At 47.0% G+C, this 27,462-nt stretch overlaps 1 protein-coding gene across 1 annotated transcript; it reads left to right on the top strand.

Moving 5' to 3' along the window:
• The first annotated feature begins 114 nt into the window (after window positions 1-114).
• On the top strand, window positions 115-27,115 carry ATP1A1 (ATPase Na+/K+ transporting subunit alpha 1). The gene is made up of 23 exons (XM_074808742.1): window positions 115-352; window positions 6,800-6,904; window positions 8,128-8,187; window positions 9,153-9,356; window positions 9,712-9,825; window positions 10,364-10,498; window positions 10,694-10,811; window positions 11,766-12,034; window positions 13,072-13,270; window positions 14,723-14,832; window positions 15,873-16,007; window positions 16,555-16,747; window positions 17,248-17,423; window positions 17,959-18,095; window positions 19,947-20,097; window positions 20,624-20,792; window positions 21,405-21,559; window positions 21,916-22,039; window positions 22,824-22,969; window positions 23,096-23,226; window positions 23,817-23,918; window positions 25,048-25,139; window positions 25,594-27,115. Exons 1-23 carry the CDS (start codon window positions 341-343, stop codon window positions 25,620-25,622), a joined length of 3,066 nt encoding a protein of 1,021 aa, XP_074664843.1. The 5' UTR covers window positions 115-340; the 3' UTR covers window positions 25,623-27,115.
• Window positions 27,116-27,462: the final 347 nt, after the last annotated feature.

The raw sequence follows: 27,462 nt of genomic DNA on the forward strand, positions 1-27,462 counted from the left end.
CCCCGCCTTTCCCGGTGCCGTCGCCGCCAGCCCGCCTCAGAGGGGCGGTGCGGCGGGCCGGGCCGGGGCGGGGCGGCGGGGCCGGGGCTCTTTATGCGGCGGGAAGCCGGCGGCTCTGCGAGCTGCGGGCGGCTGCGGCGACAGAGAGGAGCGACCCGGGTGGGGGGCAGAGGGGGGGCGAGGCGAAGGAGAGTGAGCCGCGGAGAAAGGAGGAGGAGGAGGAAGGCGAGCAGCGGCCGGGGCGCTGCTGCTGCTGTTCCGCACCTGCCGCCGGCTGGGACACGTGGCGCCGCGGCTCCCCGTCCCCAACCACCGGACCCGCACGCAGTCGCCCGCCACCATGGGCAAGGGGGTGAGCGGCGGGGCCCGGGCGGGGCGCACGGACCGGGCTGGGAAATTCAAGGAGAACCGGAGCGCGGCCGGTGCTCCCCCCCCCCCCTCCCTTTTCCCCTCCGGTTGGGGCGGGCGGGGCTCCGCTTTGTCTGTGCCGGGCTGAGGTGGCGGGGCGGGGGGGGTGAGGGGGATCGGCCACGTCGTGTGTGAAGGCGACGGGCCCGGGGCGCGCGGTAACGGCCGTTAGAGGGCGGCGCCGGTGCCGCCCGTCCCTCAGCAACGTGCCCCGGCGGCGGGAGAGGAAGTAGCCGGCGGGGGGGGGCGGACACGGCGGGGCGAGGCGCCGGCGGGCTTTCCCCGCAGGCATGGCCGCTGTGCCCGTGAGCCCGGCGCTAGGGTGACCCCGGAGGGGTTGGGGGGCCCAAACCACCTTCCCCTCGCTGCCGAGCCCCGGCCACCCCCCCACCCCCCCCCCCCAGTTCCCCGAAAAAGGGCCTCCCGCCCCCGGGCGTGTGGGGCCCCGCAGCCCCCGGGGCTGGCGTTATCTGATGCCCTTTTGGAGCTGGGCTGTGGAGCGTGGCTGCTCCCCTGTCTCCTGAGAGTACTTTAGACTTCTTGAGACACGAGGCCCCCGGGGGCGGGGGGGTGTGTGGCGGGGGAAGAAGGGGTGTTGTTAGGATTATTAGGGTTTATTAGGGCTAATTGGCCTGTTGGTAGCAGTGAGAGCGCGGAGGGGGCTGGTGGCGGGAGGGAGGTGGTCGCCCCTGACTCCATCGTGTCTGTCCTGTGACTTGGGGTGATGAAAGCCTCTCAGACAGCGGTTTCCACCCTGTACCAGCGTTGTTTCTGCCTTATAGGAAGGGAGAAGAAGTCCTTAGTTCGGATCATATCTTTTAAGTAAAGAAAAGTGTATCTGAAGGCTCTTGGAGACAGGAGTGAAGACTTCCCGAAGTTGGGTGTTGCGATGTGTGGAGCAGCAGCACCTCTGGGGTTGCTCTGATTTTGCATGATGTTGAAAAAGTAGAGACCAGTTTCTGGGCTTTATTGTTTGGATGTTTGTTTTTTTCCCTTGAAATACTTCCCTGTGTATCTTGTATAGTTGGAGGTGTGGAGACTTTTATTTACCTTTGGTTTAGACTCATTCCTGGAAAATTCCCAAATTTCTCCGCTCCTCAAGGAGAGAGTGACCGGGCCTTGGGCCGCAGAGGTGGTAACGTTGTCCCTGCCTACAGGTGTTCTGTGCTTCCCAAGCGCTGTTCAAACCCTGGCTTGACTTTGCATTGTCCTCTCCGGCGCGGCGGCAATGTTGACATAACCGTGTGTGTAGAAGAGGAGCTGCAAGAACATGGCTGAACGGACAGTTACTGGGAAAAGGGGGTTGAGTGTGTGGGGTGGGTTTTCAGGATTTCTTTATGTGTGTCTTTTTCCTCAGTGAAGTCTTCTTGATGCTTGGCAGCCCAGTGTGATGTGTTTCAGTCCTGTGGGCAACAGGCAGCGTGCATAATAAGAGGTCATTCAAGAGATTGAGGGGGGGTTTGGTGGTGTTGCAGTCTTCTGGATGCTTTAAATCTTCAAAGAAGCCTTGGGGTTGTGTGTGTATGTATGACTGCAGTGCAAAGGGCTTCGCGGGCTTAGGCTGATTTGGCTGAACTAATAGGAGGTACAAACGCTTTCAATATAGAAGGCTGTTAGCTGTCTCACTTCCATTTCAGATCTCATAGGTTGCCTGGTTAATAAAGCAATTGGCCTGAGACTGAAGTGCCAACACGAGGGCTAATTCAACAGTGTACGGGTGTCTCAGGCTTTCTGGTAGCAAGTCACAAGATTTATTTGTTTAGCAGTGAGAACGCATGCGAGGACCCCCTGAAAAATGGGGATGTGAGAGAGCAAGGCTGTGAAAAAGGCAGTGTGTGGATGCAACACTGAACATCATGTGCCTGCCCTCAGTTAGGGGTGCCCAAGAAGGAAACCTCTTTCCCATGAGAGCATAGGATGGAAGAGAAAGTAAGAGCCTAAGTGTGAGAGAACAAGTTCCTTGTCTCTACAGCTGTGAGGAGAAGCTGAGCAGAGTGTCTGTTTTACTTTAAATGGTAACGGAATGAGGGGAGGGCCGTGAGCTGCCCGGGTGTGTTGTTCAGCCCAAAAAGCAGATTATCCAAGGGGGTGTGCGTAGTGGAGGAAAGCGGACGGGATTTCATTTCTGTTCAGCGCTGCCTGGAAGCTGTCTGCAGACAGCAGCGCGTCTCGCTCGGTCTCCCTCGCTGCACGGCCATAGCACACAGTGTTAGTGTGTGCTTTGAGTTGCTTTTGAGTTGCTTCTGGAGGTCAGGGCTTCATGCCTGAACCCCAGTTAAGAGGTTTCCCCCCCCCCCCCCCCCCTGAAACTAGTAAGGCTTATTGCATAATGGGCCAACTGAGGGGAAATTATGCAAATCAAAGCAATCCTTATCTGGTGTGATTAAATCTTAATGTATTGCTCTTCCCCTCTGCCCCATCTTTTTCACTCCCACTTTTTATTACTATGGCTAGAGGATACTCCTCTTACCAAAGAAAACCCTGGGCCTAGTCAACGCGTGTTTTTGCAAAAGCGGTGTAACGGGATGAAGGGTCTCTGGCAAGTGGTCTCTACCTGCAGGTTGCAATCCCACAACCCGGTGGGATCCTGACCTGCTGAAAACTGCAGAAGATCATTGTTTCACCCAGGCCTCTTCAAGGGGTAGCTGAAGTCACCAGCTCTCTAGGTGAGAACTGTCTGGTCCACTGATCTTCATGTGTTTGGCGCTACCTGAGATTGATGGTAAAGATGCACTGATATTCCAGGCAAGGAAGTGTGGGAGATGACACTCTGTAGTTGGCACAGCCCTGAAGAACCAGGAAGGGCTGCTCAGCTGTGCAGTGGGCATTTGGAAGGCTAGTTCTGCTCTTGGGTCTTCAAGCAGCTCCATGAGATGTTTGTCCTAATATCCAGGGAAGACTTAGGGTGTGTGGATGGTCCCATTTTTACCTCAATGATGAAAACCTTTGAAAGGTTTAGATCCCTTCTCATGGGAGGAGAGCTTGTCCTTCTGTAATTTGGAAAGCAGCAGTCTGCTCCCAACAAGCAGTTACTACCTGTTGAGTAAAAACTGCTTTGTACTGTCCTGGATGCTGAGAGTCTGCTCTGTCGATGCGGTTGATTAGACTTTTGATTAAAGATAGGAGATTGAACACAACTCTTGGGAAGGAGTAAGAAAGATCCAGAGAAGGCATTTACATCCCTTGCTGAGATTATGTAGGGTCATGGAGCAGCATTTTTAGTCCAATAGGTATAGTCTGTATCATGCCTCATATAGTTAATATGTTTACTGAAGACTCTCATGAGGCAGCTGGACAGTAACTTTTCTGTTTTCTCTGCACAGTTGATTATAATGACATAAGTACTAGAACAGACCAGCCCTCCAGAGACTGCGTAATTTATTTTGGCTTTTACTTGACATTTCTTGTTGGATTAGGTGATGTTAGAATAGGGTACTTCTGAGCTTGTCTGCTGATTTGCACCCCTCCCGTTTCCTGGTCAGTCATGGCTGGTGTTGAGAACATCAGTCATGAATGGCTCAATTAGTCCAGGACGGAAAAGCATAAACTCTATCTGAAAGACAATAGGATTTTCTGGGGGCTGTATAAAACTTCCTACACTGGTGTGTACAAATGTTGTGCTTAAGCCAATGGAAAAAAAAAAAAAAATCTTGCATGGAAAAAAAAAAAGCTGTGTTGTTTTTTCTGTGGCAGTTTTGATGAGTCAGAGTTCCTAGGCTAAGTCAAGTAACAGGGGTGACATTTCTGTTGAGACAGACCTTCCTTTGTGTTCAGATCATGTGATTAATTCTCGATAAGATGTGGATCTGGAGTACTGTAGGCTGCCTTCTCTTTGTACGGCAGGAAAATGAGGGGAGAGCAGGGAAATCCTACAACACTGAGGGGTGGGATGAGCCCCTCGTTCCCTGGCAGCCCAGCCAGTGCAAGCCGTGGGCTCATCTTGCCCGAAGAGAGACAGTGTCCCAGAAGGCACTGAACAGGGGCAGGACTTTGACCGATGGGACAAGTTCAGATTTGAATGATGGAGCAGGAGGTTCAGACTCCGCATGAAATCTTTCTATAGCAAGAACTGAAACTGGTGCTACTGACTTACCTTTTCTGTAAGGGTGGTACTAAAGCAACAGAAGGGAGTATTGTGCTTTTTCTGTTGTTTTTTTTTAAACTGAGGAGCTCTGAGTTGGGTAAGATGGACTCCATTAAGACCCAAATATTTGGGTGGTTAAAGAAATGAGTAACTCTATCTGCTTTTTGTCCCGACTGCAGCTGGTCGCTGGGTGTTTTGTTCAGCTTTTTTTAAGCAAATCATGCTTGTACAAGGGCAGTGAGCCTTTTCATGTTTGCCCACTTGTAGGTCATCTCTGCAGCTGAAAGAGCTTAAACACTTATATTCTTGGGCTGCCCTTGATAAGCCGAGTAACTGCGCTTCTCTCAGAAGTTTCAAAGAACCAGGAGGTTTTTAGATCACCTGCAAGAGCTTGCCAGGCTTTTGTTGGGGGAAAGGGTGAAGCTGAAGGTGATGAACTGCTAGTCAAGGTACCAGCTCCTTCACCTTCGTTAGAAATCATTTATTGTCTCAAGCAATAATCAAGAAGCTTGTGTTTTGTGCAGCACTGTTTGGACTTGTCTGCTAGAGCTCTAGCAGAAATCAAAGTTGTTTCCTTTGAAGATTGAAGGAGAGAGAAGCTTCGTGGTGACGTTTTGTGAATTGCCCCGTGGCAAATTCTTGTGATGCTGGAATGCAAGGACTGTGGTGGTTTAAGTTCTGTGGCTTTTGCTTTTTTTAAGGAGTGAAATGGAAGTTTAGGTGCAGGGAAGAGAATGTCAGGAATGCTGACAGTCTGTAGTTCCGTGTCCTTTTCCTGTAGGAGAGGAGGCAAACAGCTTGGCTCCCCTCCACTTATGAAAAACTGTTTCCATTGCACAGCTCTGGAGCTGCATGCAAGGATATGGGGGATGCAAAGGCTGCCTTTACTGAATGGGGCAAGAGAGGAGGTCTGTGCATGTGAAATGTATGACTGGCTGCAGAGTGGTGTGCACAGAGCTTTCTCAGAACAATAAAAATCGTTGTCTAGATGTGACTGATGGATTCTTTTAGAAAAGTCATGATTTTTTTCCTTTTTTTTCATGTAGTTTCACTTTTGGTTTTGGTTTCTACTTCTCTTGCAGTAAATAATAAAAATATCCAGTGCTTGCTGCTCAACAGGACAGTTCTTGGATCCTAACAATAGTTTCTGTGTCCAGATTGCTCTCAGGAATCCAGTTTGTGATTTGAGGTGCTCATGCTCAGTGCCTTTGGAAACCTTTTCTTAATCTTGTTAACGGTTTGACTGTGGTGCCACTAACTGCTGTTTCATCTTAAAATACTTCTCTGGGATCTTACTGGGTGAAAATCTCATAGCAGAAAACTTGGCAGAGATGTAACAGGTCCCACACAGAAGTGAAGGGAGGGAAAAGCTGCTCTTATGGGCTTGTGACAGTCTGGAAATGTATGGGGTACTTAATAAAGACTATACTGGTGCCTGGTTTTAGTATCTTACAGGGTGTCCAAACTTGTTGCAGTTTGGGATTATTTCTGCCTGTAACTCTTCTGTACTTTTTTTTTTGTCTTTTAAGTGATGTTTGTATGTGCTAAGTCATAATTTGTTTGTTCTTAGATGCTTGTTTACCCGATCATGACGAGATCTAAATCTCTGCATGATTTCATGTAGAATTAACCATAATGAAAGTGAATGAAAATCCATCTGAATAAAGGGGCTTTAAGCAGATCATCTGCTCTGTGAAGTGTAAGCGGGACTGAGCACAGATTGAATCTGTGAAGTGTACTATGGCTTTGTATACCATTCTCACTGGTCAAACTGCCATAAATTGAAAGCAGATTTCTGTTGCGTAACCAGCCAGCTAGAGTGCCAAACTGAGAATGAAAGTGTTGGAACTTATCCCCCAGATTCGACCAGTCAGAGATACCACCTCTTATTTATCTTCAGTTGATAGGCTGTTCCTTGCCAGAGGATGTGGAAGACTGAGAGCGGGGAGGAGGAGTTAATGTCTTGAAGGGAACATACGTATGCACTCAGGAATTGGTTTCTTCTGCTCTTCATCACTTTTTCAGCTTGAGCTGGGGCTCACACATCAAGACTGACTGAATAGCATGTAGTTTGCTTTCCTCCTAGCTAGACTTCCACAATGGCTGTAATCTGTGTATCGGGGGTACTGTTGAGGAGACTTGTCTGCTCACTAGCTGGTTTTTTTTAATTGAAGTGGCATAACTTTAATAAGCAGTAATCATTTTGTCTGCCTGGCAGCCTTGTGTGCATAGTTCATGTTGACTCCTGTAGATTGTTTGTAAGTTGATGGTAAGGTGTTTCTAACGGTACTGTGTCTTCTTTTGCAGGCTGGAAGAGACAAATATGAGCCCACTGCTACATCAGAGCATGGCGCAAAGAAAAAGGGGAAGAAGGAGAGGGACATGGATGAGCTTAAAAAGGAAGTCTCAATGGTAAGAGTGTAGGGCATGGAAAGAGCAGCTTTAAGAATGTTTACTACCCCCAAAGCCCTGCGCCTCATGTGACTTAGAGAAAAGAGCTGGTGTGCTGACAGCATGGTGTGACTGAAGGCACCCATCTCCCTTCTCGCCCCCTTTGTCTCCAAGCCAGACATGCTGCAAGTGTTTCAGCATCAAGATGACCATGCAGTAGGCCCTGAAAACATCACTTCTCAAAAGGCACTTGACACAGAACCCAAGTATTTGCTTGCCTGTGTTACCCGTAGCACAGCGTAGCTGCGTTTCCTCACCCAGGCAAGCGCTGTCTGGATAGCAGCATTGCAGGCTTTATTGTGCTGTCATGTGAGTGAGACTGCTGTTTTCATTCCAGCTGAGGAGTTGAGTCTGTACAGCTCCATTTACTGCTGGCCTCTGCTCAGACTGACCTCAGTATTATTCCTTCTAATTGTGTTTGAGGCTGTGGGGAGTGTCTCCCGTCCCCATCTGTGGAGGTTGGATGATGCTATACATCTGTCTGTGAGCATCATCCAGCTTAGATCTGCTCTTCTTGAAGATGATGCTGGTTTTGTTTGTGCTGTGGATTTGAGTCTGGGCTTTCGCATTTTTGGCCCCTCTGTTAGGGAGAGGCGATACTAATGCTTGCCCCAAGATGAGATTTTTGTGTTCAGTAGCAATGTTAACTTAAAGCATCTGCTCCCTCCAGTACAACCTTGTAAGTGAGGCACTGCTCTGCACCAACATGATCCAGTTGAAAAATAGCCTGGCTGTGAAAAGGAGCCTCTTTCAGGGAAGAAACACTGCTTAAACTGGCAGCGTTACTTAAAAATGTGTGAAATTACAGGGTTAATCTTCTGTACATTCCTACCTTCCTTCCCAACTCCCGCCCCCCCCCCCCCCCCCCCCCCCCCCAAAAAAAACCCAACCCACTGAGGCTTCACAGAATCTGCTGGGGGTGTAAAGACTGCACTGAGACATAGTTTGTTTTAAAAGCTGTCATGTTGTACCCAAATAGCCACAAGAATGCTAAAGATGAGCCCGCTTTGAGTTGTGGAATGAGATTGAAATTCTCTTCACAGAGAAGATGAGGTAGAGTCTTGCTATCTCACCAAACCGTTACAGATAGGAAACCTGGGGTGGGGGATGGAATTGCTGAGCTCTTTCTGATGAGCCTGCAGGCACTGTGATCTCTTTCCCTGCAACCATTTCTTGTCTTTCAGGATGACCACAAGCTGAGCCTTGATGAACTTCATCGTAAATACGGAACAGACTTGAGTCGGGTAGGTAGGCTTTGTTTTCCCTCCCTCCTTGCCCTGATCTGAAAAGGGAACAGTCTTGGCTCAGAGCACTTCACAAAGGGAGATCTGGGTGGTCTGGTTTTTTTTCCCTTTCTTTTTTTGTTTAATCTCCCCTCCTCCAGTTAAGTTTCCCAGGCTTTGGGAGAGCTGTTGAGCTCACAAATGCTTCTCTTCGTCCTCCCACTGTACAGCCTGGCTGCAATACTTCAGTGACTTTGTTTCCAACAATGTCACTGTTATCAGCCTCTGAATTGTTCCAAGGTCAAGTTGATTCTTGGATTTATTTTTTTTCCCTGAGGAGCTTGTAATAAAGGCGAATGTTTGTTATATTGCAGATGTAGTCTAGTGAGCTAGCATATGCCCAGGGACTTAATGATGGCTAGTAGCAGTTAAAATTTTACCCTTTCGTAGTAAGAGGTGTGCAAATGTCCTAGCTAACCTCAAAGTCCAGTGCAGAAGCACTGGAGTGGTTTTGCACCTTTGCTCTTGTTTGCTTTGCTTAATGTGTTTTTTGCATGATTGCATATAGCAGCAAGTCTGCTCTTACTCTAGAACAGCACAGAGACTTGCATATTTCTGTTAAAGACCTTGGCTTCTGAAAGCTGAACTTCCTGGAAGGTCAGTCCAAAGTGTCATCATCTTTATGGCCCCCAGCTTTCACTTGTTCCATAATTTGATAGGATGGATTGCACTGGGCTGTTCCTCAGGGCTCAGAGTCTGCTGCTGTAGCCTTCTTGTCTTGTTCTTCTTTGGTGTTTGTAGCCCTGTGGCCTGCAGGTTCCTCAAGTAGCGTCCAACGTTCTGCACTTGTGTTGCAGAGCCGTGGCAGCTGTGGAGATCTCCATTTCCTCTGAGCATCTCCTTGTTGCTGTGGCAGAACATGAACAAATTCAGAGCTACCTTCCCCAGTCTTGCCACAATGCCTATAAAAGGAACCTCTCTTCTAGGGCTTGACTTCTGCACGTGCAGCTGAGATTTTGGCTCGTGATGGCCCAAATTCCCTCACACCCCCACCCACCACTCCTGAATGGGTAAAGTTCTGTCGGCAGCTCTTCGGAGGATTCTCGCTCCTGTTGTGGATTGGTGCTATTCTATGTTTTCTGGCTTACGGCATACAAAGTGTGATGGAGGAGGAGCCCAACAATGATAATGTAAGTAAAAATGTCTGTTTCGCCTCAAAGGCAGGCTGAGCAGCCTGTTTGGCTCAAAGCAGATTAACTTCCTCTAAGCATTCAGTCCAGAAGCTTTTCCCATAAGCATGGGAAATTCAGTGTGTGAGCTTAACATGTCTTGGAGTGCTTCCACATAATGAAATGAACAGCTGACTTCCTTCGTGCTGTGTTAACAGCACTAGCTTGTAGATGGCCTTTGTGTACAAAATGTACAGAGACTGCAAGTACCTCCACGCTTTGTAATGCGACACTTAAATATCAAGCAATTTATCTGGTTAAACTGGAAGACTTTCAGGCAGATCGTCTTCTGACTCGCTTTCTTTGCTCCTTGTAGCTGTACCTGGGTGTTGTGTTGGCAGCTGTGGTTATCATTACTGGCTGTTTCTCTTATTACCAAGAAGCAAAAAGTTCCAAGATCATGGAGTCCTTCAAGAACATGGTGCCTCAGGTATGGAATACCTCACTTCCTTGAGATCTGCCAAGCTGTAGCTTGCTCAAGGCTATTAACTGTTTGAAACATCAGCTTCAATTGCAAAAGGCCTGGCTGTTAGTGTGGGTTTCTAGCTCTTAATTTCAAGGGGTCTGAGACTCCTTCCTCTTTATGCTCCAAGTATCTATGCTAATAGGCCAGGGCAGTTCCTGGCACCCTGTGAGTTCTGCCAGCTTATTAACATTCATAGGACACTTTTATCGATAATCTGGCGAGGTCAGTAACTGGTATGATAAGTACTAAACCTCAAGATTCCTTCGTGGATGGTCTGTATCATACATAACTATCTTACTGTTTCCTTGGCAACAAGGAACTTTAATATCAAGAAAACAAAAATAGCTGTTTTTCTTAAATAACATACATATCTGAGATAAACATCTTAGTACAAGTAGAAACCTCGTAGAACCATAGCAGAGCTATTTTAAGATACTTGGATCTTTTGAACCCCTTCCTAAGATCTGCTTTTGACATAGGTTGTTTCTTTACTGTCTTTCAGCAAGCTCTTGTAGTCAGAAATGGTGAGAAGATCAGCATCAATGCTGAAGGTGTTGTAGTTGGAGATCTAGTGGAGGTGAAAGGAGGAGACAGAATTCCAGCCGACCTTCGGATCATATCTGCACATGGTTGCAAGGTACAGCAGTGGCAGACTGTCTGAAAACTTCATTGTGAAGGGTGCTGGATTAGTCTGGTTTCAAAGAATGTCTTCTGTGCTGCGAATGGGGGTGGATTGGAAGAGAAGGGTCAGGGAAATGCCTAGTGTTTTATCTGCTTTCACTGTGGAGGCATCTGCCTGCTTGTGTATGACAAAGTGCTCTCTTCCATGCAGGTGGATAACTCCTCACTTACTGGTGAATCAGAGCCTCAGACCAGGTCTCCAGACTTCTCCAATGAGAACCCGCTGGAGACCAGGAACATTGCTTTCTTTTCTACCAACTGTGTGGAAGGTATGTGACTCTCCCACTTCCCTGAAGTATTAACAGTGCTAGAGATTGAACTGCAGAGGTGAGCAATGCAAACGTTGTGTGAGTTTAGTGTATTAGTTAGTAGCCTGCTGCTACCATGCAAGAGCAGGCTGGAAGTTACCAGCAAAGGCTTTGCCCATTCCAACTAAAATACTGTGCAATGGACAAAGAAGAGTTGACGGCACTACTGTGCTTTTTCTTTCTTGCTCCTCCTAGAGGAGCAGCTCTGTGGTGTATCTTCAAGCCTGACTGCCTCATTACAGCAGTGTTAAAGTGCAGATAACATAATGTGGACCAAGATGGTTAGGCAGAGCTGTAAGAATTACGACAGCTGCTGCAGAAAGCAGGAGTTTCAAACTGGCAGAACTTCCTGTTGCAGCTCTGTACGGTGGTAGATACTTTGTGCTGAAGCTCAGAGCATCTTTTCCACACCCACACAGTGTCAAGATGTTCAGTGATGGTGTAGAATTCTACCTGACTCCTATTGTGTTCTCTCCTGACAGATTCTCACCAGCGGACTGTCCCCTGCTCTTCCCCCCCCCCCCCCCCCCCCCCCCCCAAAAAAAACCAACCCAGAAAAACTGAGGGATATTCTTATCTTTCTCAAGAGCCTTGGAGAGAAAACGGGCCTCCCCTTAAAGGAGGGAAGAGGACACCGTCTAATTCTTCTAATTCACTGCAGTTGGCACTTGATTCCCTGGGATAGAAGGGAGAGGGCATAGAGCTTGACCAGTCACATGAGAATTCTGTGCAGCACTTCTCTCTACTTCTCATGCTGCTAGAGAGTAAAAAAAGCTGTGGTGGGAGACTTTGGCCATTGGAATGCCTACCTGCATTATCGTGGGCAAAGCTTGCTAAGACTGTAGGATGGGCTGAACAAACTCAGTGTGTTTTGGGAAGGGTTTTTGTTTTCTAAACCCTGTCTCTGTCTTCTAGGCACTGCCCGTGGCATTGTCATTAGCACTGGGGATCGCACTGTGATGGGCCGTATTGCCAGTCTGGCTTCTGGACTGGAAGGAGGGAAAACTCCAATTGCCATGGAGATTGAGCACTTTATCCACCTCATCACTGGAGTGGCTGTATTCCTGGGTGTTTCCTTCTTCATTCTTTCACTCATCCTTGAGTACACGTGGCTGGAGGCTGTGATCTTCCTCATCGGCATCATTGTTGCCAACGTCCCTGAGGGGCTGCTTGCAACGGTCACGGTAAGTGAAGTTGGAAAAAAAGATTGGATGAGTTCCATATATGGTTCTTAAGGAAGTGAAGTGCCTCATGGTCAGTGTGCTTTCAGAAGTAAAGACTAAAGTAATGGTAGGTGCTCAGTAGTGAGTGCTTTAGAAATTCAGTGTATTTAGACTAGTTGCCCGAATCAATGTCAAGTTCTGCAGCTGTTTTTCTAACAAAGATGGGTCCCTAAGCTGGACCTGTGCAGGGGCTTGGCATCGTAGAACTGAAGTGAACAAGACTAGGAGTTCTGGCCTTGTCTTGCCTTTTTCTGTGGCAAGAAGGGGCCTTCCTGTTAAAACTGTTTAGGGTTTCTACATGCACGTGCACACTAGCCCCTCGAACCCTGAAGGGCTGGCAGAGCATCCAGCGAGCTGCTTTGAAGTCCCAGCTTTTGATCTGGGACCTAGCAGATGTTCTTGTAAGTTTGGTTTCCAGAAGAGATGGTGCGAGTATCTAGGTGTGCTCAGCTGTGTAGAAGGTGGTGGTAGACAGGGCTAGAGGCTTCCATGCAGCCTTACGAAGCAGAGCAGCAACTGAGCTGGGGAATGAACAGTTGGGAGCTGGGACCAGGTAAGAGTCTCTGGTGAGAAAGGGTAGCTGGGGCTGCTGGCTTCCTACACCAGTAAGTTGCAGCCCTATCACCAGAGCTATTTTGGGCCTTCTCATATGTGGCCCGTCACCGCATATTTTGAGAGTTCCTATGATTAGGGAACTGCAACTTTTAACTAAAATGTTAGTCCAGGGCATGTTATTTCCTTCCTAATGCTCTGAGAAGCAGGAGTGTGAAGCCTTGCGAGTCCTTTTCTAGAGGTTTTTGTGATGACGACAATGTGTAGTTTAAACCTAGCAGCTGAGCCTAAATGTTGCTGTTTGTTTTGCACTGTCAGGGTGAGCACGGAGTTAGGGAGTCACTGCAGGGCATGTAAGCTGGCTGTCATTCCACGCCCACGGTGAGTTGGGTAGCAGTGTATTAGCGCACAAGCGCATCTAACCAGCGCATCTTCCTTGTCTCCAGGTATGTCTGACACTAACAGCCAAGCGTATGGCTCGTAAGAACTGCTTGGTGAAGAACCTGGAAGCTGTGGAAACCCTGGGCTCCACATCCACTATCTGCTCTGACAAAACAGGCACTCTGACACAGAACCGCATGACGGTTGCACACATGTGGTTTGACAATCAGATTCATGAGGCTGATACTACAGAGAACCAGAGTGGTAAGACCATCTCTTTGCACTTGAGGCATTTCATTGAAAAAATGACTTTTTCTGGGGTTTCCTGTACACCTGTAGTTCTAAGAAGCTGTGTTTCTAGCTCTCCAGTCCAAGTGAAGTTCACAGTGCAAGGACTTCTAACGTATGATCTATAATGTACGTTAAAAGACTTGAGGTGTCATAGAAAGCTTTGCACTGTACCACAGTTGTGTTTAACCCTTAAACTCCATATAGGTTGCTTTTACTCAGAATTATTCCACTGGAATTAGAGCCTCTTGAATGTTCAGCCCATTATGCTTGTCCTGTATGTAGAACTATTTGCAGTTCTGTACTGCAGAGTACTGATTATTTTTGCCAAAATGTATCTGAAATTGCCCCATCTTAAGTCTGCTGAAGGTGTGGACAGCAGAGGTGTTGACCCTGCTAATAATTACTTGAGAATGAACCCAGATGGAAATTTCTCTTGTTGAACTAGATGGCTGCCCTTGAACCAGGGGTTTTCCCAGAACATTGCTACCCAGAGTGGTAGCAATGAGTGAAGTGACTGTAAGACTTCAGCAGGAAGTTTCTTCTAGATATTGATAAGAATCTGGAATCTTGGAGTGCTGTGCAATTGAGAAGATGTACCTACCTCTCCAGAACTGTTTAGTACAACCGAATTCAGGAGTTTTCTAGCTGTCATCTACCTTGTGCAATGTGCTTGCAACACATTACTAGCATAAACTTTTTCTGGTGGTGCTACTGCACCCTGCCCCCAACCACTCTAAAACATCGTGCTTGTCTGAACCACTTAAAAAAGCTGCTTTACTGTTCTTGGTCTTTAACACTAGTGCAAAGTAACAAGCTATAAATAAAGTGTCATTTGGAAGCACTTGGTTTTGGCCTGGCAGCGGTTGGCTTGGCTGCAGTAGAAATAAACCTAGAAGATTTCACTTCATGGAAAGTACATTAGCTTATCAGTTAACTGTCTGTTCAATTCATCTCCCTTGAAGCCAACTTAAGAGCCAGCATGGGAGAAGCAGTATCTTTCTTTATAAGCATTGTTCCTTTGGGAGCTATTTCATTCAGTTCCTGAGTGATGGATGAAGTGAGACAACCTGGAGGTGGAACCCAGCATCCCTTACTCAAGCCCCTTTGAAAGAATGTTATCTGTCCAGGATTCCTTGGCTTTGTCAGCATGGCCCCTGCTGCTGGATGCAGCTGTTACTGGAATCTCAAAAGCAGTCAAATCTTATGCACTGTTGCTGTTCCACCCTTGGGTCTTAAAATAACGAGCTGCTCATCAAGTATCTGGGAAGGAATGAGGACTGAGAGATATGTAGTGTGCTAACAGGCTCTAAGCATTTCCTATTTCTGAGGTAAAGGCTTCTTGCTCTTAAGGCTGTGGGATTTGGGGGTTGTGTGATTTTTATTTTTTTGGGTAGGAGCTTTTTGACATTCCTCCTCCACTTTCAGGCGCTTCCTTTGACAAGAGCTCGGCTACTTGGACTGCTTTGTCCAGAGTTGCAGGTCTCTGCAACCGTGCTGTGTTTCAGGCCAACCAGGAAAATGTTCCAATTCTTAAGGTGAGTTCCTAAAAGGAATGTTTGTCCTGTTCCCCAGCACCGCACTCCCATACTGGTAGTGAGATTAAATCCTGTGGGTTGCAGGAACCTGCATGGTAGAGGTATCTGCCACTCCTAATCTTTTTGCAGTCTAGCACTCTTAGAGGAGATGGGACTGGGAAGACAGATTTCTCCTGGCAGGCTCCCTGCCACCTGCTAGCATCTACAGTCTGTTTGGGAGGTCAGATACTTCAGACAGGGCTAGGAAGGACCAGAAGGCTTTCCTAGGCACTTCCCAATGTCTGACTGTTTCAAGAATCGTTATATCTGGCATTTGTACACTTAAAAGCTGCAAACACCCGGTTCTGGGAACTGGGAGAAGTAGACACCAGAGCTGGGGGAGCAGCAGTTGTGGGAGACAGTCTTTAGCCAGTCTGTTCTTGCTGACATGTCTTGGCTTTTTAAACTTTTGCTGGCTCAGCTCTGGTGCAAATGCTGGCATAACATCAATTCAGATTCCTGCTTCTGAACTGTGACCCAGCCAGGGCTGAAATTAACGGTACAGTGCTTATAATCTGTCAAATATTGGTCATGTTGCTTAGTAAACTTCTTCCTAAATGTGTTTTGATGCTGTGCTAATAGAAATGATGGAACAAACTATTCTTCCCTAGCAGTCCTCTGACTATAACTTCAGGTCATGTTTTTTTAGACCCAAGATTAAGAGCTGGAGTTCCTCCCATCTAAGGATGGGAGAGGGGAGTTACGAAAAGTCTTTAGATACTAAAAAGCAGCATAAAAATGAAGAAAAAAAATTTCTCATGGACAAAGAGACCAGAAGGGCAAGAAATATTTCGTTTAAATTGCAGCAAAGGAAACTCAAGCAGGACATTGAGCACACACAGATCTCCAGGGCTGAGAACCCCCATGTATTCTTTGCTCTCATACCATGTTATGTAGAAGCTGGGACTGGGCTGAGATGAATACACTTTTTTTTTTTTCAAATACCTGATCTGTGATGAGTCCACTGGTATGTAGGCTTTGATAGTTCTCTCTTTCCTCAGAGAGAGGTGGTGGGAGATGCCTCTGAGTCTGCACTTCTGAAATGCATTGAATTGTGCTGCGGTTCTGTCAAAGAGATGAGAGAAAGGTATCCCAAAGTGGTGGAAATACCATTTAACTCTACCAACAAGTATCAGGTAAGCCTGTGTCCTCTTGAGGGAGAGCTGCTGTGTGAAGCGCTTGCATAAATTTGCACATAGTGTGCCTCAAATTGTTGTGGTGGCAAAATCTTGTCTAGCCATTACTTGCTCGTAGACTGCTCAAGACTATAAATTTAAGTTAACAGGCCATACTTAGTTACACTGTGGAAGAGCTACTGGAGCTGCCTTGACACTAAGGTGTCAGCTGCTGAGAAAAGACCAGATGTGCTTCACGCCTGTGTAGCAGTAGAGCACAGAGAATGGAAGAGTCTGGGAATAGGAATGAACTGCTGGGAAATGACCTTAACAGGTGGAACTGGATACAAGAAGGGCTATTGCAACATCTGGGGTTATATGTTTATGTTAAAGAACACCCAGTAATTCCTTCTTTTGTGAAAATTTTTAAAGTGAGCGTAAATGAAAACTAGAGCAGAATATCACAGAGTGTCCTGAGCTACTGTAGTCACAAAACACTGAGTGATGGTGATAACTCACAGCCTTCACAGTACATGTCTTTAAAACGTTTTCATTTCTTCCACCCTAGCTGTCTATCCACAAAAATGCAAATCCCTCAGAATCCCGTTACTTGCTGGTGATGAAGGGAGCTCCAGAGAGGATCTTGGATCGCTGCAGCACCATTCTTATTCATGGCAAAGAGCAACCACTGGATGAGGAAATGAAAGATGCTTTTCAGAATGCCTACCTTGAGTTGGGAGGCCTGGGGGAGAGAGTGTTGGGTAAGGAAAAGCAACCTTAATAAACTGGAAAAGATGTGTCCCTCGTGCTTCTGTGCGGAGTCCCCACAGATTAAGTGGATGGTGTTGTACTCTGTTCCTGCAGTGTAACCATAGTGTTGAGTCAAGCTCACTTCAGCAATTCATATAGTAACAGTCCTGCCTTTAGCCTTTAAATTAAAAGGCAGCCTGTAGGGTCTTGTCTTGCCCAGCAGCTGGGTCACCTAGATCAAAATGAAGCAAAGGATTTGGGACCTTCGATCTCCATGGGGCCACATGGTATTAGATTTGCTCCACTGCGTGTGAACCAAGCTGTGTCTGGGCACCTAGCAACAGCTATTAGTTATCAGAATATGAGAGTGGTTCCTGCCTCAATAGTCCTGGCTAAACCTCTGACGCTGCCCTGTTATTCTTGCGTCGCTGTTTGCAGAAGCAATAAGCGTTCGCTCTCTCTGCCTCCTGATATGTAGGAACAGAGTAAACACGTGTTTAATGTGTTACAGGATTCTGTCACTTGGCTCTGCCTGATGATCAGTTCCCTGAAGGCTTCCAGTTTGATACAGACGAGGTGAACTTTCCTGTAGACAAGCTGTGCTTTATAGGACTGATGTCTATGATTGACCCTCCTCGTGCTGCTGTGCCAGACGCTGTTGGCAAGTGCAGAAGCGCTGGGATCAAGGTAGTTTATTCCTGGGTTGAAAATTGCCTTGCTCTATGTGGATATAAAGGGATTCCCTTACTCTGTGTTCTGTAATGTGAGTGAAGGGAAGTATTGATCAGGATTTAACTAGTAACTACTTCAGACTTTGTCTCTGAGTTAATGACTGTATGTTAATGGACTGAAAAACAAGTTAGACTCCAAACTGCCAGGGTGCTGGCAGGCGCTGATGGCGTGGTGTCCCAAAGCGTGTGATTTGGCTCAGGTGTGTTCTGCATGTCCTGCTGTACTGACTGAGATGAGAGAACAAAGCACCGGCTGGAAACGGAACTGAATCTGTTGTCTCAGGATTAACAGTTTTCTTTGTCTTCTATCCACCTCTATCCCTTGCATACTGGTAACAGGTTACTGCCTGTACCTTAGCCTTGCTCTGTGCCAGGGCTCACTGGTACAACAAAAGCCACGTGGCCTTTTCCGTCTCAAGGGACCCTGCCTTTTGGGCAGTGTTGCTCTGCGGTACAGGCAAGGCTTTCACAGCAGTCTGTTTGCATTTCAGGTTATCATGGTTACTGGAGACCATCCGATCACAGCCAAAGCCATTGCCAAGGGTGTCGGCATCATCTCTGAGGGCAATGAAACAGTTGAAGATATTGCTGCTCGACTCAACATTCCTGTCAGCCAGGTCAACCCTAGGTACTGACTGGTGGGGAAGGCCGGAGCTGTTCAAAGAATTAAGCATTTGCCTCGCTTCTTGCCTTGGATAATCCCTCAGCATCTCTTCCCTAGACACGAAAAGCTTGATATCTGCTTAGCTCAGCATGTTGTGGCTCTTCAGTGTGTGTCCTGAGTTATGTGAAGAATGCACAAAGCTGTCTTGAATGTGCGTGGCTCTTGTGCATGGGAAGTAGTTAGGAATAAGCCCTGTACAGAAAGCTCAGGCAGTTTCTTCCATCCTTTCTCTGCCTTGTAGCTGCCTGTCCTGATGGTCTTGTCCACACAGTGGGGTAAAGAAACAACTGTCTGGGTGAAGGCTTTTGGGGGCTAATTTTTTTTCCCCCTGAGCTGAGCATTTGCCCTGCCTGGTTCATGTCACTCCACAAACACCATGTACTGGCCTAATGTAGCAGGCAGGAAAAAGTATCTGAAGTCGTATGGGGGACGGGGGTGGCTCTGGGGACTGTTTTGAGCAATGCTGCTGCAGACCCTGAAACCACATACTCCTGTGATTCTAGATCTTTAAATAGAGGCTAGGTCTAGTTTTGCCCCCAAAAATATTCTTAGTAAAGCTTATTTAGTAAGATAACTTCCAGGTTCATGGAAAAACTCCAATAAAAGGAAAGCACCTAGTTTGTTAGTCACGGTCCAGACTGAATGGGCTACTGAAAGCAAACTGTTTTAACTGTTTTATACTGTTTATAGGCAGTGTTTCAGCTCTTTTCTCTAAACTTGATCTCTCAAAGCCCAGTTCTGTCCCTCTTGCTCTCAAACTCTCTTCTGGGTCTGATTGCAGATGGGCAAAGGGAGCAGGAGTTGACACTGGTCAGTGGCTACAAGCAGAATAAATGTGAAAATGGAATTCCTTTTTACGGGTTAACGTTTGCCTTCATAGCTCAGTGCAGAACTGAGGCATCCTCAGAAAATGTGCTTTGGCATAAGTGGGCTGTTTGCAGAATGGCTGGGCTGTCTGCGTTGCTTAGCTTGACCCAGCCTGTGTTTGGCCTGGAGGGTAGCCATGTAGCTTATGAACTGTGAATAGAGACACCCTGTGGAATGACATTGCTTGGGGAAGACAAGTATTGTGGCTGAATTCTTCTCCTCTTTCTTTTTTTTGAGGGTAACTTCACAACCTAGCCATGCAAGGCCAGGGATTACTGGGTGGTGTGACTGGGCAGGCCAGCAGCTGGCTGTAAGGGTGGGGGAGGAATTTCCCTGTCTAAACTGGGTGGTGTCATGAGCTGTGTCGATAGTCTCCTAGACCTATAAGGGATGGTATGCTGGGTTGGAGAGGTGGTATTTTGCTGTAGCATGCACGGTACCAAACCAGTCTAAATATAACCTTGCATGCTTTTGTTGCTGAAGAGCGTAAAATAGTCTGAACTGGCATAGCGTGAGCTCTCTCTGGGAAGAGCCACGTGTAGATTGTCTGTTGCAAAAAGGATTGCACCGCAGCATCTGTTGTGGTGTTGGAAGCTAACTGCCTGAGTCAGGGGTTCCTTTCTTGCAGAGAGGCCAAGAGCTGTGGAAACAACTAATCTTTGCCTTGATGCATTTTAAAAAAAAGTGATAGAAAGAATTCGTCTGCTCATGGGGCTTTTTGTCTGTTCCTTGGCACTGTCTTGTTGTCCTTTTCTTTGTGTTCCTTATCTACCTTTTAAACTTGGAGCATCAAACTTCTGCGCAGAGGCTGCCTGGATTAGTATTTAGTCACAGCAGGAGTTGGCCTTTCCCTAGAGCACTGGAGCATATTTTTATGGGGCAAACACAACTAATGAGAAACTTGGTTTAATTTGTGAAGTAAAACATTATATTGTCTCTTGAATGCAGGGATGCCAAAGCTTGTGTTGTTCATGGCTCGCGTTTGAAGGACATGACTAGTGAGCAACTGGATGAGATCCTGATGCATCATACAGAAATTGTTTTTGCCAGGACGTCTCCTCAGCAGAAGCTTATAATTGTGGAAGGCTGTCAGCGACAGGTAAAGAGAGGGAGTCCAAGAATTTCATATTGGAGGAATCCCCAGACATGTATATAAACTACCAACCGTGGTGCCTTCTGAAGTGGGAGGGCTTAGTCTTCTCAGTGCCCTCAAGTAAAAGGCCAGACTAGATATTAGTCTGTCCGTAGCCTTCAGCTGCTGTCAGGCTGCTCTACAATACCTAAATATAAGGGTCTTGCAGGAAAACATCTTCAGTTTGTACTGAGGCTTGCTTCTGATCCCATGATGTTTAACACAATTCCTAAATGCTCTGGAGGTTCTTGGGAGAGGAGGATTTGGCATGTTTATGTATTGTCCAACATCTCCTTTGGAGAGAGCAGCATGGTTCTCTCATAAGCCTCATCAGAAGAGGGACAGGGGTGAAAAGAGGACAAGGAGAAACTGAGGTCTCTTAACAGCAAAGTGAAATAGCTTTTTTTTTATGCTTCATCTTCTGAAAGACAGGAGAAAGCTGCCCAAAACATCTTATGATGATTTCAGTCTTTCTATCTCTCTCTTTGACTAGGGTGCCATTGTAGCAGTCACAGGTGATGGTGTGAATGATTCCCCAGCCCTGAAGAAGGCTGACATTGGTGTTGCTATGGGTATTGCTGGCTCTGATGTCTCCAAGCAGGCTGCTGACATGATTCTGCTGGATGATAACTTTGCCTCCATTGTCACTGGGGTTGAAGAAGGTGAGTTAATTTGTGCACAGTGGTGGCGAAGTGGCATGCTTCAGCAGTGTTACTGATTCCCTCTGAAACAGAGGCATCTGGAGGATGCTCCTTTACTGGAGCTTGTCTCTGACAAGTGTTTTCAGGGAGAGCAGCACTTTCCTCCTCCCTTCAAAGTCTTCTCCCTTTCCATGGGACCAGCACGACCCTTTGGGATGGTCAACAGTAGGAAGCAGCTGAGTAACAAAAGCTACTTTGTCCTTTTGCCTAACACTGACCCTACAGTCATCTGCCAGCTGAGTCTGACATATTTTCTTCCCTGATGGAGCAATAGCTCTCAAACAGGAGCAGAACAGAGGGTACCTCCAGGGCCTCTTGGTGATCTTCAGAAACCAGGGCTTAGTATCCTACTGCTGTATGCAGTGAACCCTGATTGCTGTGACCAAAAATATTACTCTCTGTAGGTGATGCCATGCATGGAGCACACAGTCTCAGCCTTGCATGCAAGAGAACTCTTCCATTTGCTCTACTAGCATTTTGCCTTTCAGTGTTACCACTGAAGCTGCCTATCTGCTACCGGGCTGCCTTCTGCTGATAAGTGAGACTTATGTTGTTCTCTCTTCCTTGCCCCAGGGCGTCTGATCTTTGATAACCTGAAGAAGTCTATTGCTTACACCTTGACCAGTAACATTCCTGAAATCACACCGTTCCTGATCTTCATCATTGCAAACATACCCCTTCCACTGGGAACAGTCACCATCCTCTGCATTGACTTGGGCACTGACATGGTGAATGTCTTTTTCTATCTCAGAAAGAAATGTGGGTGTTCTTAAGTACCCTAAAGAAAGGACAGGTGGAAGGAAAATGCTTAAATACGGTTTTCTCCAGTGTTCTGATTTAAAATAAGTGACCATTTGATACCCCCTTAAGCCACACTCACTGTCTCATGGCTCTCAGAGTCTGAGGATCCTTCAGTTCCACATAAGGACAAACTGGGGATGGGGAGGGTGTAAGGTCCTTCCCAAATACTGCAGCTGGGGCTCTTGGGCAGTGCTGTTTCTCAGCCTGAAAACATGGGGCAAGGAAGGCTTATATGCAATGGAAAACTGAAATGGTTCTAACAGCGGTCCTACCACCTCCAAAGGTCCCTGCTATCTCCCTGGCATATGAGCAAGCAGAGAGTGACATCATGAAGAGGCAGCCCAGAAATCCCAAAACGGACAAGCTGGTGAATGAGCGCCTGATCAGCATGGCCTATGGGCAGATTGGTAAGCTGGTCTGTGTTCTCTGGCAGTGATGTGAGCTCGGCGGTAGCAGGGGTTATAAACCATCCCGAGTCAGTGACTGTTCTGCTTACTTTGGTAGGGTTGAGGTTTGGGATGTGTAAACCAGAACCTCAGGCTGTTAAGAACTTGCCATGATTCTTCCCCCGTGGCACATAGCGGTGGCTTGTGCAGCTTGATCCATTGAATCGCTTTCACAGTAATTTTGTTTAATTGCATAGCGCTGTAAAGGAACTGGCTGACAACCAGCTCTCCTCTGGTTCAGACTTGTTCAGCAAGAACATAGATCCCATTGTTAGTTTAATTAGAAGTAAAGGATTCTCTCCAGCGTATCCCTAAACACGCAGTATTAGGAGCCTTGATTAAAGGCAGCTACAGGGACATGCCCAGTTCACAGGATGGGAGCTCATGCTTAATTGGAGCAGACCTTGGGAACTTTCTTGACTGTATTTTGCAATGGTTGGGGGTGGGCAAGGCTTAATGAGAATACAAAGGGAGTTTTATCTTGTGTCCTTGAGTACCATACCATCACAGCACAGGGCAGAACAGAAGTAACTCTGTACAAAGTTGGGAGCAGAAGCCGCTCAGCAAAAGGGTTGCAGCTGAGTTTGATGTTAGTGTGATCTATTTCTATAGCTGCTGCTTGGGAGACTGAGCTGCAAAAGGAGTAATTTTTTTAGGAGGTCGGGGTCTCCTGCAAACTGCTTTCTGTTATAATTGCACTGCACAGTAGCTACATTGGTTTTATCATCCTTTCTTATCTGTTTAGGTATGATCCAGGCCCTTGGAGGTTTCTTTACCTATTTTGTAATCATGGCGGAGAATGGGTTCTGGCCTTCTGGCTTGCTAGGGATCAGAGTTCAGTGGGATGACCGATGGATTAATGATGTGGAAGACAGCTATGGGCAGCAGTGGGTAAGTTTTGAGGCACTGCTTAGAGGCTGCTAGCCAGAATACTAATGCCTGCTGAACTTGGTGTGAGCACCAGAGAGCAAAGGCAGCATGCCTGAACAAATGCTCTCTGCTTTGTCTGCTTTCTAGACCTACGAACAGAGGAAAATAGTGGAGTTCACTTGCCATACAGCCTTCTTTGTCAGCATTGTGGTTGTGCAGTGGGCGGACTTGATCATTTGTAAGACCCGAAGAAACTCCGTCTTCCAGCAGGGGATGAAGTAAGTCAGGATGTCCATGGAAGATCTAGAATTGGATGCTGTGTGTTTTCCAGCACACGGCATTCTAGTTCTTCGTCCCAGCAGCGTCTGGGCATCTTGGCATAAGTCTTGAACAGTCAGGTGCCTTGGTACTGGGTAAAAGAGGGACCTGGGTGCTCTCTTTCTTGTAGTACCTGCTATGGTTGTCAGGCTGAGACAAAGTGAAATGCTGACTTCTACTGGCACTGTCTGTGGGAGATAACCCACCTCAAAGGACAGTGACACCCTCCAGCACACAGCCTTGTGTGGCAACAGAGCAGCTGATGTATCAAGAGATCTGGTGGCATGAACCCCAGCTGCCTTCTGAATTTGTGATGAAAGCAATTGCTGGTTGACTCTAGTTGTGAACTGGAATATATCTGTCTAGAGACATAAAAGACCCTTGTGACAACTGTGCCATCAGCTTGGATGGCCTCATGGTCCCCACCCAATGGACTTCTGGGCTACACCAGAATGTCTGTTTCCCTTCATTACCGTGTGGCAACTAGGTGTTTTTTAGGATGTCATCTGTGAAAGTATTTTGTTCCCAACTGCTTTCCTGTTTCTACTAGGAACAAGATCTTAATATTTGGTCTGTTTGAGGAGACTGCTCTGGCTGCCTTCCTCTCCTACTGCCCTGGGATGGATGTTGCTCTAAGGATGTACCCTCTCAAGTAAGTTGCATCATGCCTTTTGTGCCACAGGCTGTACCACAGAACAATAGTGCTTGGGTCAAGAGATGGATAAAAGTAGGTGTGAGCCTGTGGAGCATGAAACTTAGCCTTAACCCAGAAGAGCTCAGCTTAGAGGGTGTGAGTGATCCTTTGCTATACTGTGACACACCAGGGGTTTGCTTTTCTTTACTACTTACAGAATGTTTATGGGGAGCCTGCAGTTCAGTCCCCCACTAAAAATTAGCAACACAACTTCAGTTGTACCAGCGTGCTGTAGCACATCTGCTTTTGTACTTGCATGGGGTATTTTTACAGATAGAGACTGCACCTCCAAAGAAAGCCAGTTGAATTGCTCTAAAACATAGGCCAGGTGATTTTCCTTTACTAAAGGAACTGGTGATGATGTCTTGTGTCTTTTTCTACCTTCTACAGAAATAGCACAAGTAATAAAGCCTTTCAAAAGATACTACGTAGGTACAGAAGGCCAGTTGCTGCATAGTAACTTCCCTAACAGCTGGGAGGGTGCCAACATCTTGAGCATTGCTCAACAGCATTGCAACATCTCATGGCAGGGTTTAGTCTCAAACTTCAAACAGTCCTCTGACTTAAGTGCCATGAAATTTTTATGGCAAAAAAATCCTGGTACATATTGCATTCTATTCAGAAGTTTTGCCTGGAGTTGGTTGCTGAAGTGTGAGCATTTCTTGACAAGAAGGCTGGCCTCTGCCCAGTGCCTGCAGCAGCTGGATGTTAGCATGTGTAAATCATAAGGGAAACCAGTGCAGTTCAAGTGAGCAGGGCTGTGGGCACAAAGGTTATGTGTACTTAGAGGAAATATTCCTAGATTAATAGGTGGGGAGGTGCTGGGACAGAGATGAGCAAAGGTGCTATGACACACCTCGTGTTGGAATTAATATCCAAAAATGGATTAACCTATTGGAGGAAAAAACTTGGTGGTAATTCTTGGCATAGAGGATTCTCAGCTGAACCGCAGCCTTGTGGGAGCTGGCACACTGGCAAGCTGGGACATGCCAGCCTTCCTGCACTCCTCTGTGCCATCCAGTCAGAGCTCTGCGGGGCAAAGAGGATCTCTGCTGCCTGTGTTCTCACTGTCTCCTCTCCCAAACAGGCCAACCTGGTGGTTCTGTGCTTTCCCATACTCCCTCCTCATATTCCTGTATGATGAAGTCAGAAAGCTCATTATCAGACGCAACCCTGGTGGTAAGAATATGCTGCTGATCTGTGTGTTTTCTTCCCCACCTCTTCATGCTCTTGAGCTCGGTAGAAGCTCTGACAATGCTCAGAGATCCCCAGTGCTGAGCACTCTGCAGGGATGTATTTTGCTGTGTTTTCTCTTCCTCAACATTAATAGTGTAGTTAGTTCAAATTAAAGACTTTTTCTGTCCCTCTCCCTGCATTGTCCTGCTTGTATATTCAGTAACAGTGCACTGAAGTAGAGGGGAAAGACTTGGTTAATGCTTGGGTACTTCTAGAAAGCTGAGATGGGGTCTGAAAGCTGCAGCACATCAACAGTTTCCCAAGATCTTTCCACTTGACAGGTCGCTTACTAGCTCAGGTGCTACAGTGCAAGTTTTCAGAGCCTAAAAGGAGCTCTTACGAACCTCATACTTGGTCTGCCTTAAGACTAACTGATGTCTCCCTCCTTTTCCTTTAGGTTGGGTGGAAAAAGAGACCTACTACTAAAAAGCGCCTGTAAAACATTCCACGCACAGCCCACGCCACCTCTCCACCATCTCCCCTGTGTGCGTACTTCATCTTTGTAAGTGCAGAACTGTGCCTGGGCAGGAGTGAGCTGAAACTAAAGGAAACATGAAGAAACATGGACTGGAGGAGAAAGCGAGGGGGAGGTGGGGGTGGGGGGAGTGTCCGACCATCAGTCCATGGGGATGAGAGTTTGAGTAGTTTTATGTGCCTTTTTGTTTTTGTAAAAGGAAACCGAAGATTTTATATGTGGATTTTTACAAATAAAGATGGATTATAAGAGGATGCCCCCACATGGTCTTAGGTGGATGTTTTTCTCAGGCAAAAACTGGTGCAGGGCAGCCTCCCCTCCATGCGTAGGGTGTGGTGGTGACAGCATGGGTTAGCCCCTGGCTTCCCATTTCTGTAGGAGGGAAGCAGAGCTGCTTGACCCAGAGACAACAGCATATGCAATTTTTAAAAGCCCTGGTGCATCCTACTCTAGCTCAGTGAGAAACTGCTTGCAAGCACTTGCATTTCAAAGCCTACAGCTCGGGAAGCTTGCTGGCCTCTAACTACACATCTTAGCTACTTTCTGCAAACGTAGCACTGAGCGGGGAGAAGAGCTGGTGGCTGGATGTCTGCTCTGGCCTGCTTTAAGGGGCTGTGACTTGCTGGGTTCAGAATGAGAACAGACTTCCCCTGAATGGCACTTGGATCCAAGCAGCCTTGTTCTCAAAATTCTGACGCAGATTTTCCTGCTTGCTTTGCCAAGCAAAGGATAGTGTTCCCTAGTGTCCTCTGTGCATGCACACACTTGTTCCAGCATGGCCCTTGCCCCATCCCCATACTGGATTGTGCCTGCAGCAGGGTGAGGGCAGAGGCTGATCATGGGTACAGGGTCCTACATCTTCCACTTTTGAGGAAGGCATTGCTGTTGTCTGGGCTCCAGGTTGGCTCTGTGGGCTGAAGTGAGTCATGCTGCTTCCCTATGAATATCTAGCCATTTTCTGTATGTTTTGATTTACTGTTTAACGCTTGTATGGTTTGCTTCTGAGAACTCGGTGGGAGGGCTGACCTTTTGTATGTGGACAGCCACCATGAAGTCCTAACTTCATGCTCCAAGTGCTGTTGTGCTAAAGCCACCTGGAGATGCTTCAGGCCCTTGGTCCTGTTCCTGAACTGCTGGTCAGATGCCTCTTAGATATGTATCTATCTCTGCAAAAGCATTGCTCTGAACCACAGCACTGAAAGCATCGGCAGTTAAAACTCTGTGTTGTCATCCTTCCTTCCTTGTTACTTTTTTTTAAGGTGTTATTTTAAAGCCAGGTCACTTCTCTCATGTACTGAACAATATAAACTCAAATAATAAAGAGCACTGGGGAGGGGAAAAAAATGAGAGGCTGAGGGTGGCAACTGTATTAACTTGTCTTGGACACTAATGTGGAACTTCCAGTTGGAGATAATTAAAAAAATAAAGTCTTCCAATTATTGGAGTCTGCCCATGGTAACAGCTCAATTCATGCAACTGGGCTTGAGGTGACCCTGTCTGGAAAGGGGAGATCAGTTGCGCTGAGGAAGGAAGAAGGTGGGATGAATTTTACGGGATGTGATGATGACGGAGCAGTGATGCAGGAATGACACTTGTTTGAACTTTTTAATTAGTGCTTGAGACTTCCTCAGAGTCCCACTGCAATGGACTTGCAAAATCAGTGTTGCTGGTTTGACACAGGCAAAAAAAAAATAAAAAAAAAAAAACAAACAAAAAACTGTTCTTCCCCCTGGCATTTCAGCTTTAAACAGCCTTAGCTGTGGGCCTCTCACTACAATAAAAGATGTAGGT

This window comes from Strix aluco, chromosome 2, assembly GCF_031877795.1.
Source record: "Strix aluco isolate bStrAlu1 chromosome 2, bStrAlu1.hap1, whole genome shotgun sequence".
NCBI classification, from domain to species: domain Eukaryota; kingdom Metazoa; phylum Chordata; class Aves; order Strigiformes; family Strigidae; genus Strix; species Strix aluco.